Source organism: Nilaparvata lugens, chromosome 3 (genome assembly GCF_014356525.2).
Source record: "Nilaparvata lugens isolate BPH chromosome 3, ASM1435652v1, whole genome shotgun sequence".
Lineage (NCBI taxonomy): Eukaryota > Metazoa > Arthropoda > Insecta > Hemiptera > Delphacidae > Nilaparvata > Nilaparvata lugens.
The window spans coordinates 37859530-37872065 of NC_052506.1; the positions used below are offsets into that span (position 1 = coordinate 37859530).

General features: G+C 34.4%; 1 protein-coding gene across 2 annotated transcripts in view; it reads left to right on the forward strand.

Moving 5' to 3' along the window:
* LOC111054272 (dual specificity tyrosine-phosphorylation-regulated kinase 4) overlaps positions 1-12536 on the forward strand; it is a 272216-nt gene that overhangs the window by 244237 nt on the left and 15443 nt on the right. For both annotated transcript variants that reach the window (XM_039423690.1, XM_039423689.1), the window contains exon 3: positions 2901-3032. In XM_039423690.1, the coding sequence (XP_039279624.1) occupies positions 2901-3032 (132 nt within the window). The remainder of the gene's footprint in view (positions 1-2900; positions 3033-12536) is intronic.

Here is a 12536-nt window from a genome sequence, read left to right on the forward strand (position 1 = left end):
TTTAACATCTGATCCACTGATTAAAGCAGACAAGCAGTGAACTACCCAACTCCTTTATCAGAATGTATTAACCATAATCCAGACTAGACAGTCTGTTCAATCCTGTGAACTAGCAAGAGTCAGTGCTAGCTAGGCATAATGAGATTTTCTCATTATGGGGACTACTTTGTCACCTAATCTTATTACCTATGCATGACCTAATACTATTCGCTGGGAATTGATCCTTTGCTCCAGATGCATTATGGCCTCTATTGATAATTGGGCCAGCCCCAGCACTTGTGAACCACTGACATTTCATCTGGTAGAGGGTGGGAAACCCCTTCAATCCTGATTAAAGACCGAAGTTTTGAGTCATTACGTCACGGAATCGTGCACTTTCATCTGCCCACGCATCAGCTGCAGGGAAAGATGCATGGCTTTCATCAGTCGTGACGTCACTACACAGCAGCGAACCGGCGAGTTTTCCGGATAAAAGGAATCCAGTCAACGCCCTCTTTCAATGAAAATAACGAGCGTGCCCTTTATTCGCGCTGATATCTCCATTAAATTCAATTAAATGCGGCTCAATTCATCTCGATTGAACACGTATTCATAATAATCTACTATCATTATTGTATGGAAATGATTCTGAATACATTGTACATTCAACGCCATACAACATACATCAATTAACACATCCAATTCATAAAGTTCGATGAACGATTAACAATTATTTTCAAAATGTATCATACCACTAACATCAAATTTCTGTACTCAATTAACCTCATTATGGTCGTGCTTCGAATAGTTCATGATATAATGCACTGCAAGAATGTAATACACAAAGAAAAATCGTGAAGTTGTCAGTTGGAAATTGGGGATAAATAATTTAAATATAGCAGATACTAATGTTATTGCATTGAAGCAATTTGTTACACACTTGCAATATATTCATTCATAATAATATTATCAGTTTCTGAGTTCAATGACATGGAAGTGTATTCATTATTCCTTAAAGATACATGACACCAACAAGAAAACATTGATAATTATTATAATGTAATAGAAATAAATGTAATAGCCAATTATGTTAATAATAATAATTATGATAATTTTTATAGTGGAACTGGAACTTTTCGGCTTCAATCAAAACTTCAGTCGGGAATAATTTTAGCATCAACGAATTTTTTTGGATTGAGGTCACTGAGCAGAGAAGATTTGAATGTTTGCTAAACAAATAGACGGGTCTGATTGGAGATGTTTCCACTTCTGGTTGCTTTATCAACCAACCACTTGAGCGATGAAATAAGATTTTTAGAATTGGCAAGCATTCAACTAGACTAGAATATTGATCGTGGTTAAAATTGACAAACTGTTTGGAATTTTTAATTGTAGGTACGTCATCTTTGAAAAGCTATGGTCAACGTTATATATTTGTTGTTAGTAGTGGCGCAGACAACCACTTGAGAGGTTGGAATCTGTGGTGGTGGACTCCCAGTTAACATACAGTACTGTATCTGCAAATCTTATTTCATGCTCACGTACTTTTGGATTCTGCTTCTAATAATATACAGCATGTTATGGAATCCGCCTGCAGAAATGAAGACATTGAAAACTCGTAAAGGACATGCTGTAATGTGTAATATCCCATTTGGAACCCACACATACACTTATAACTTTTCTCATTAGATTCACAACGTGCTGAGTATCGTTGCGAACAAAGTGAAGCATAGAAGCTTGGATTTTCTTTGTCCCCTCTTGTCTCTTGATCCTACTCAGCAGTTCCAGCTTCCAATATCGATTCCATCTCGTGCAGTCATTTTCAATCACTTGTTTTATGATGCAGAAGTTGAAGGCCTAACTGTCTGACATTCCTAGTAAATTATGACTTTTGCATTCCAACTTAAAAGTTATTTCCAATATGCTGTTTTAAACGTATATGTGGGAGATCTAGTTTTATGTTCCATCGTAAAGTGTTTTGTACAGTTGTCAAGTACAACAATTTCAAATCTTGTCCAACGTGTCTGTGCAGTATTTTTGTATTGAAGATACTAAAAAGGATGTTTCAGTAAAAAAACACAACCTCCAGTAAACATATAACCGTTGTGTGAGTGAACTTCAAAAAGTATTGCACTGTAAAAAGTGTAGGCTATATGAGTCACATGTCAGAGTGATATTGTATAACATTTACTAAGATTGATTAAGTTATTGTACCAATGATTAGCGATAAAGCAGAAAAATTGGTGAAAGGAAATCAGTGGGAATATTCCAAATCAAACTAGCATTATGAATTTGGTACTGTCAATATTTATATCGAACGCTAAGCGAAATCAAAGTTTCATCCAGATTTATAGGGCTTTATCTGATCAACAAATCACTGATTTTTTTATCCTTTTCCTTCCTTCTTCCAAATAGTTGAAAGTGGTTTGGAAACGAATTGCTGTACATATTGGACAAGCAAATTATGTGAAAACTAGATGAGGCTTGCGCACATTGCCATAACAGGCGTATTTATGTAAAAAACTAATTGTAACTTTAATGTAAAGAGCAAATTCCCACTCGTAAAATAGATGAGATGACTAGGCCAATATTACGTGGAAGCTGAACTTTCAGTTCTGTTTTCATTGTTCTGGGTCAAAAAATAACTCGCTTGACCTGTTCGGCAAGATATTGTTGGTTGTAGACATAATAAGTTGTAGTCATCATAATTTCCGGCTTCATATTCGAACGTGGTGAATTTTCTGCCAACTATTTCAAATGACACGTGCCAACAGTGGCTGGTAAACTGGTACATCATTATGTGAAAAATATAACCTTTTTAGCCTTGTCTCATTGGAATTACTTATGTTTGATTATCGTTTGTCTTCTATTAGAAAATAATATGTTGAAATAGATGTGATAATGTTGTTTGTTTGTTGCAGAGTCCGGGCTCGCTGCACCTGAGCAAGGACTTGTTGGCCAAGTACAAGCGGGTGTCCAAGTCCGAGCAACCCCAGTCCCAGCAGCCAGTCCACAAGCTCAAGAATGCTATGCCAGCCAAGAGCAGCGCAGAGGTAAACATATTCACACAGTAATCCGATCCCTATTCAATAATACCTATTCCCTACCGTGAGATTAAACAGAAATATTCAATAGCGTGAGAAGAACTATCTCAAAAATGAATCAATTTTCAACTTAATACTCAATGCTGCGAATAATGAAAGTTGAACTTTTTGGTAATAATTCACGTCACTCCAGGACCAAGTAACTGATTATTAGTGAGTTTTATTTATTTTCCAAATCCCACAGTGAGTTAGCAAAAATTAAGATTGTCGTTTCCAAAAAAATAGATGACTCCATTGTTCTCACCCACTGTTGTACTGTACACCGTTAATAAAATTTTTGGATCTTCACTGTACACCGATAATCAGAATTTTTGGATCTTCTGTTTACGGTACCCATGTAGGGTATTGCCGGGATAATCCTTACAGCCTAATCCCTCCTGTGTGATGTCAGGTAATTACTCTAATGAGCAGGGACTTTTGTTGGGGTGTGACGCCTTGCATGTATGCTCTTTGTCTGCATCAAGCCCATCAGGACAGTTGCATTATGAGTTATGACCTGGCTCTTCTGTTGGTAGAAGGTGTCACGTGTCACCCAACGCTGCGGTTTGCTTTCTCGCTGGTGCTACTCAATTTTCAACTCCCCCATCATCCCCCTAGAGTATCATTGGACATGATATTATATCACTATTTTCGTATTTAATTATACATTATATAATTTTTATCTCATCTCTTCTATTCTACCAGCTTCAGTCTAGCCCTTTTTAGTAAAATGTCAAAGCTCTACCTATCCCTCAAGTGACATCCACATTATTCATCTATGTGATACTATCTCAATAGCTCAACATTTACTGCTGTAATTTGAGTTTCCCACTTTATTCCAAGAAATTCTCCACCCAAGTGATTTCCTATCACTCTCACGTAAATGCATTGCATTCCTTGTTAAGATTTATAGGATATGCAGAAACTGATTGCAATACTAATGGACTCGAGTAATCTTGAGCGTAATACTAAAGGTCAATAGCTTTTCAAGTGTTGTATCAAGATAATGTAAATAGCAAATGTCAATGCAAAATATTATCTCTTTAATAAATATTTGTTGAGGCAGTGCGAAAATGTGTTGAAGAAGAAACAAAAAAATTACTAAATGTCCAGATTTCTGACACTGGACTGATTGAATTGAATTTTGTACCATAAAAAATACATCATATCTAAAGTAGATAATTCAATCCAATCCTCCACTGTCATACGCGAAGGACGAAGGTTCATCTTCCATTCGTGTTTTTAGTACTAATAATTCAATTTATTTATAGCAGACTATTAAAATTGATTGACAATATTCTAGTAGCTCTAATTTTGAATTTTATATTATTTGTGTAAGTTACCATCCTGTTGGTTTCTCCATTTTCACCACTTAATTATTTTGTAATATCCACGTGAACATTATTTCTCTGCAATTTTTATATGTACAGTATATTTATTGAAATATGTAGAGTAGATTTCTTGAAATATGTAGGGTAGATTTCTTGACATCTAGAAATGTGGAGGAATCCTTTCAGTGTATTTTTGGACTATCAAGAATAGCTCAATTAATTACAGCTTTAATCATATTATACTTATAATTCTGAATTAGTTCAAAGTGACCAAATTACTGTTGTCCAATATACTGCTTATGATATTTGTAGTGAAACAACAAATAATGAGTTGGTGATTAAAATTTCAGTTTTCAAAGCGCTGCTTATAGCTTAGGATAGCTGACGTCAACCAATATTTTAGAAACTTCAATTTCCATGCGAAAAGCTGAAACACTTTTATTTGAAACAAATTTTGCCATTGGTTCCGCTGTAGCTAAACCATAGATTCCGAATCAGTGTGTGCAACAAAGCATCATCCTTGGAGCTCTTCTCATTTTACAGCTATCAACTTTTATCACAGACAATCAAAAGCATTCCGCGTTCGAGTTCATTTGGTCGTGTAACTGTTGGCAGTAAACTTTTGCCGATTATTACTTTATCGCGGGCTATTAATGTTGGTGGAGTTCATAAACTCGAGTGAGTCTAGCCAAGTCATAAACTGGTTGAAGTTCACGCTTATTTGGCCAATCGCTTGCCAGGCTACGACCAATACATATATTATGTATAATATACATACGCTCTGAATATACACTGCATCACCAATACATGTTGTATATACACTATCGTATATTTCTATTGCGCATACTCTGCGGGGAGAAAGCTCGCTTATACTTATTTAGCTAATGTATGTCTGGTTCAGGGTCTCAAATGAGTCATACTCCACTCTTTTTATTACAAGCAATTCAAAAGGAGCAAACTTTTTATCATCATCGCAGTCTTATTTTGAGTTTCAACGTTTTTCATCTAAAAACTTTGTGCCATCTTATTATAAACCTTGAAGAATATTTTAGTGCTCATCTCGAAGGTTGACTGGAAAATTAGTATGTCATGTCTTAGGAGGCTTCAGTGCTTTTCAGGTCTTTGATGGCAACTTTCTTAGTGTAGATTTTTTCAATGGAATCAGGTTTCCAACCTGTTATAGGACCTCGTACAAGTGACATTGATTTAAATATTCATTTCTTCACTCATTTGTTTGTTATATTACAGTACATAATACAATAGTGCTACATGCTGATGCCCAAATCAAGCTATGGGAACTTGGTTACTTTGACAAATGAATGTCATATTTGTTGTATTAAAAGTTGAAATAGTTTCATACAAACTTTTTATTACATATAAACGATTCTAGAATTAATTATTCAAAATTTATTGTCAACTTCAATATAGTTCTGCCATTCATACCAATCGACTACATTTATGTCATTTGTCGTGAGTTATTGTTATGCCCCATTTTCCCATACAATTATTGATGTCGACCTCTAATTAACTTATCTCAGTATCTATTTGTGGACTGGTTAATTATTATGCCACTTTCTACCCTTCAAGCATGATCTCACGCTAGTGAGAAAGCTGCTCTCTGATAGAAGCAGATTATCATTAGTGGCTTATACAGAGTGAAGATGATTAGCGGATGATGTTGAACTCATACATTTTGCAAGTATTCAATAGTATTAGCTTATTCAAGTGGAATTAAATTACGACGATGTATCATATTACAATGGAATGTGATCAAACTGCTTCTGCCTGCACCTTTCTCGCTAGTCAATAGGTAATATAAACTATTATTTGATTAATATTACGAATTGATAACTCTAGTCATGTAATAAAACGAGATAATTTATAATATACTCTGAAATATAAGTTGAACAAAATATAATGACAATGTGATTCAGATAACTAGTCAGAAAAAACTAATTATATGCTAGATTCATCACATTACCAATTCTGTAGCATTAGAAGTATCCGGAAAAGTATCTACTCATCTATTAGATAGCCTACATCAGTCTAGCATTGCGAACAAGGAAATTAAGAGGCCAATGTTGTAAGTAGAGTTACCGGAAAATCTCGTTTTTATCCGCAAAATATGATTCCGAACAGAATCATTGTGGAGAAAAGGACAACGAAAGAGATGAACACATAGTAGAGAATCGGGATTGAGATAAATGGTCGATGAAGAGGAGGAGAGGTAGAGATAGCAACAAACTGATGATATAGAGGAGAGCGAGTGATAGAAATGAAATACGTGCCTGGAATCTGAACTTTTCTTAGCTTTAGTGATGAGGCAGGAAAATTGTCTTCCAAGAGTTTTTTATTCTGATACGATTTCCTGTCTGGATTTATTTCAATTTATTCTTTTTTTCTCATGTATTAACGAGTCATTTCTGAATGAGTGATGATTTCCGAGGATAACGACTAATGAGGGGAATTTGCAAAGAAAATGTTTGTAGTTTGAGTTATCGTGGAAATTAATAAGTAGGTGATGCTCTTTCATAAAGGCGTGAAATAGGAGTCATTCAGGCTTGTTATGATGAAATTTCGTTTTCCTACAACATTCCAATCGCCTCAAACTGAATGGAAAATAATCATCAACAGAAGTTGCCATACATTTATTATCTAGACTGTTAATTTGAAGAATAATAATATCTTTCGCTGTATACGTGGATTTCTATTAATATTTTTTACCTATTCTAAAGAAAAATTTAATTAATAAGTAACGAATTAATTGATATTGATGTTCTCATCTTGAGCTTCTGTTTAATTAATCAGTCTTTGTTATTTTATCAATCCTGATTTCCGAAATAAAATGAATAATGATAAACCGAGTGGTTTGAAACTCACCTAAAATAGTAGGAGCCATATTCCTCCAAGCAAAGTAGTAATACTTGGTTAGTTGTAGCTTCTTCAAGAGTCCTGTCACCATTATAATCACAAGAATATTTCATTTCAATGAGTCTGAGTTGACAGATAATACATTATTCAAGAGAATTTCCTCAAATAGAATTGACTCCATAAATTAATTGATGGGATTAATTTGTATAGCTCAATTGTTTTGAGTTTCGAAACTATATTTAATAGAGAGGAATGAATTTGATTTGAATGACCTGAGCACAGAGCTTGGTTCCAATTTATTGATCAGTAATCTAAAAATCATCAAATCAATTCATCTTATCAAATACGAGTCAATCAATTTCTATTCTCTATTTCACAATTTCTATTCAACAACAAATGTATAATCTTCAAATCTTTTCTGGAAACGAAAACTGAAAATTCGCGTTACGATGGACAAATTTTTGAAACCAGACAAGTTTGATGGTGATCCGAATAATTCTCCAACAGCTCTACAAGAATGGAACTTCTGGCTAAAGACTTTTGAGAATTTCATCGCATCTTTTGACGAAGAAGACATCGATGATGAAAGTAAGTTGCGGTTGCTTACCAACTTTCTATCTCATTCTGTTTATCAAATAATTGCCGACAAAAATTCATATACTTCGGCTATTGACGCACTAAAATCTGCATATGTAAAACCAATAAATGAAATATTCGCTAGACATAAATTGGCAACTAGAAAACAGTCTTCAGATGAGACAATTGACCAATATAACCAAGCTTTACAACAACTGAGTAAGAATTGTGGGTTTGCAGATGTTGATTCTGAAACTCATAGGAAAACATACATTCGTGATTCATTTATCCGGGGCCTCAGCTCTCATCAGATAAGACTGAGACTTTTGGAGTTTGACAAGCTAACTCTTGATGAAGCTATTGAAAAAGCACGTGCCTTGGAATCTGCCAGAAATCAATCAGCTTCTTACTCTTCTGAAATAACTCTTAATGCCACTTCAAATAATTCTTCAGAAAATTCATGTAAAGAAACAAATTTGTCAGCTGTAAAAACTGGAAGCTCAAGTTTTCAAAAATGTTATTTTTGTGGTCGTCAGCGACATAAAACACGTCAGCAGTGCCCTGCACTAAATGACTCATGCGAAAAATGCCAGAAAATAGGTCATTGGAAAAATGTCTGCAAATCTACTAAAACTTCTTCATCTTCGGCGCTTATTGCAGCCTCTACTGTTCTTGAAAATGCTACAGTACAAGCTCAGGTAAACAACATTCCTACTTCTGCTTTGATAGATACAGGAAGCTCTGAGACATTTATTTCACACTGTTTTGCTAAAAAATGTGGACTTGAAATGTACCCTACAACTGGTGCAGTGTCCATGGCTTCAACATCACTAAGAAAGAACATTTCCTTTTATTGTGTAGCTCATTTAGAATTTTCAGGTCAACATTACCCCAAAACAAAATTCAGTGTATTGCCTGATTTGTGTGCTAATGTTATTGTAGGACATGACTTACTTAATCAACACTCTGAACTTAGAGTTTCATTTGGAGGAACTAAACCCCCATTGACTATCAATTATCTGGCTCCAGCAAAGATAGAACCTCCACCACTTTTTGAGTTTTTAACTAAAGACATTAAACCTATAATTACTAAATCCCGAAAGCATTCTCTTGAAGACACTAGTTTCATGGAGAAAGAAATTGAGAAACTGCTAGCTGATGGAATTATTGAAGAAAGCAGGTCTCCCTGGAGAGCTCAAGCATTTGTAGTGAAGAACGAAAATCACAAAAAGCGAATGGTAATAGACTATTCTCAAACTATTAACCGATACACACATCTTGACGCATATCCCCTCCCTAGTCTTGAAGATATTGTTTCTAAGGTCTCAAAAAACTCTGTATTCACCACTATTGACTTGAAAAGCGCTTACCACCAGGTACCCCTACGAGAAAAAGATCGACCTTTCACTGCATTTGAGGCATGTGGCCGTTTGTATCAATTTCGAAGGCTTGCTTTTGGTCTGACAGATGGTGTACCCACTTTTCAGCGAGTCATTGATAATGTTATTAATAATGAAAAACTTGAAAAAACGTATGCATACCTGGATGATGTGACAATATGTGGTAAGAATCAGAAGGAACATGATTTGAATCTCAAAAAATTTTTAGATGCAGTACAAAAATATAATTTTACAATCAATACAGAAAAAAGCAAATATTCACTTACTTCAATAAGCTTGCTTGGCTATAAAATTGAAAATGGGACAATTTCTCCTGACCCTGAACGTCTGAAACCATTGCTCAATCTTCCACCCCCAGATAATAGAAAAGTTGTTGAAACTCTTGGACAAACTATTGCGCGTACAATATTATATCAGTAACAACTTATTTTTTCCAGTACTAAATGATTGTAAAAAAATGTTTCTTTGAACTTCATCTTATGTTTTTCTCTTTCAATCAACCCTATTTAGCTATTTATTGATAAAATAACATACTAAGCCTGAAAATAGTTTGCAAATGAAAATGTGTTCCAATCATTTCCCAGACCTTCTTCTGCCAATAGAATAGGGAACAAGATCTGATTATTACAGCGATTCGAGTCTTGCCAAAATTTTGTATGTCACTTGACAAGCTTCTCCAATTCTTCTACAATAGAAACTCCATCAAGTAATATTAATGATGGGCTGAATTGTCTCAGAAAACAATTTGAGGATTGCTGAGAAAACTGAAAAAAGTATTGGATTATTAAAATTATATTATAGGTAGTTTTCCTATTTTCAGAGCATGACTGAACATTGAAATTATACTATTCCATTTGTGACATTGTAATAAGTCAAAATTAGATTTTCCTGTGGGATATCAATTCTAAATACATCAATTGTTGACTCGTCATAAACTTTTGTTATAATATTTTCATTAGATTCTATCAAACAATGGCTGGAAGTGAGTTAAATTTGGCTATGTAGGTTGTAGATGATCCCTAATTAGGCACTAATGGCCTTTCAATGGACAATATTTATCGAATTACGTTGAATAATGACACTGTCATTATAATTAGTTGACGTAGTTCTCTTCATATAGTCGAAAATTAGATTTGTTCTACCTCTACTACTTAATTAGAACTTTTCAGCTCACGTCATACCACAATTCATTCACCTATGGCACAAGAAATATGTTTTAGTTGAGAAATGATATTTTTGAGTTGACAATTTATTTGTTTACTTGTGTTTCTAATATACTACTTGATAATATCCTATTTTATTAAAATAATCATGTTTTTCTTCTCGACAAAACAGTTTTGTGAAATTAGAGAAATAAATAAACACCTACTTTGAGATAAAAATTATGCATGCACTTTTACAGAGGTTTACAGTGAGCATAATGATGTTGAAATTTATTACATTTTGTAAGTTCTAATATAAGATCCTAGTTGAGTTTCATTATGAGAAATCAACACAACCTGTATTGTTGATCGAATTTGTGCAGTTCATTCAATCTCCTTCACTTTCAAACTCTTTTATAAGAGATTGAAAACACAATTCGAAAGACTGATGTTAGAAATCCATGGTAAATTTCATGTTGAATCTAGGATATTTTTTGTCAACCTCTTTTTGTTGACAGTTTTTCTTATGATGTGTTGTTGGAGCTTTTTCACACCATTCTCCAGGATGGGCTTCCCTGTCCAACAGGGATGTAGGCCTACGTTCTCCGGACGTGCCTTGAATAGCATCGTACATTACCTCATCATGTCATCCACATTCTCTCTCTCTCTCTTTTCTTTACTCTCACCCCTTCATCATCTCTTTTTTCTCTCACCATTGCTTCTTCTCGCTCATCGTCTCCTTCCTTCGTCTCCTATTCGCCCAGCCTATTACTGGTTATGGGATCTTTTAGACCCCACTGTCCACTGTCCAATGCTGGTATGGAATTGGATCCAAGACGGCTTTCAGGATACATTGCTAAGCAACTGATAGGCCTCGTTGCTTCTGACCCTTTCTATTGGTATCCTATCATAGAATGTCACATACAAAAATGAGATTTTGAAGTCGTGATTAGATTCAATACTGCATCGAGGCTTCTAACTCAATGTTAGTGTATGAAATTGGAGCTTTTCCAATAATGAAGGAATATTCCAGGTCCTCAACGATTTATTCTGTTTTTTAGATTCATAAATATTTACGAAAAATGTCATGAAAAATCCGAAATACTATTCACATTTATCAGTTGCGCTCTAAACATTTGTGCCTGGAATTCATGATCGAATAAGCGAGGTTAATACTTTATCTCAAGTATGATGGGATCGGGAAACTTGATAGTTTATGTTGAATACCGTAATCACTGAATTCTATACTACGTAGTTCACTGACCGTAACCCATTATTATCGGAATTGAATGGCGTTCAATTGGAAACGAACTATATTCAATCTCAAAAATTGCCTCAAATTGAATGCATTTTATTTGAAATATACGCTTCTATTTTGACTGATTAGCTATTCAGAACACATATTCGTATAACGTACCATTTGGCAAACGAATTCACTTTCTTCTGTTTTGATGGCCTTTTCATTCTCAATGAAAGCTTTATTAAGGAGAAAGGACTTTTTATGCAACTTTCTTTCTTGGTTAACGTAAGCTTGCATTGTAAACATCGTAAACAACTGAATCTATTTGGTAGGCTCGTTTGATTCGGTAATTTCTAACAGCTTTGATTAGTTGTTCAGGCAATATATGACTTGTTCCGGCTTTATTCTAGTCAATGGAAATATCCAAATATTAAAAAATCAATTGAATCAAAGAAGTTTTGTAATTTTTAGTTTATAAAGCATTTGAACAAGAGTTCCTTCCATAAATATAATCAACAGTCACTTTTAATGATTTTATTTGAGGTTATTGAGGTTTGGAAAGTTGTGAAGCTTATAGTATACTCAGGAGAATCTATGAGTCTTCAAGAAAGAGCCTCATCTTTAAAAAAATTGTTCAATTGACACTAAAACAACAGCAGATACTTGGATCTTCTTGGTAACGATATCAGTCTCGAACAAGTCGAACTTCTGTTAGTGTTCACCATCAAAATATTTTCGAATTTATCTTGCCAATTTCAATAAAATACTGCGTAGATATTTTGTAGTTATCAACTCTCCCTCAATCGTTTCTTGTATTGTTTGCAAATTTCAATGACTTTTGAAATAAGTGAATGGATAAATGCATGTTATTCCTCCATTGAAAAATATGTTTATTCCGATCAATGATTGTTTGT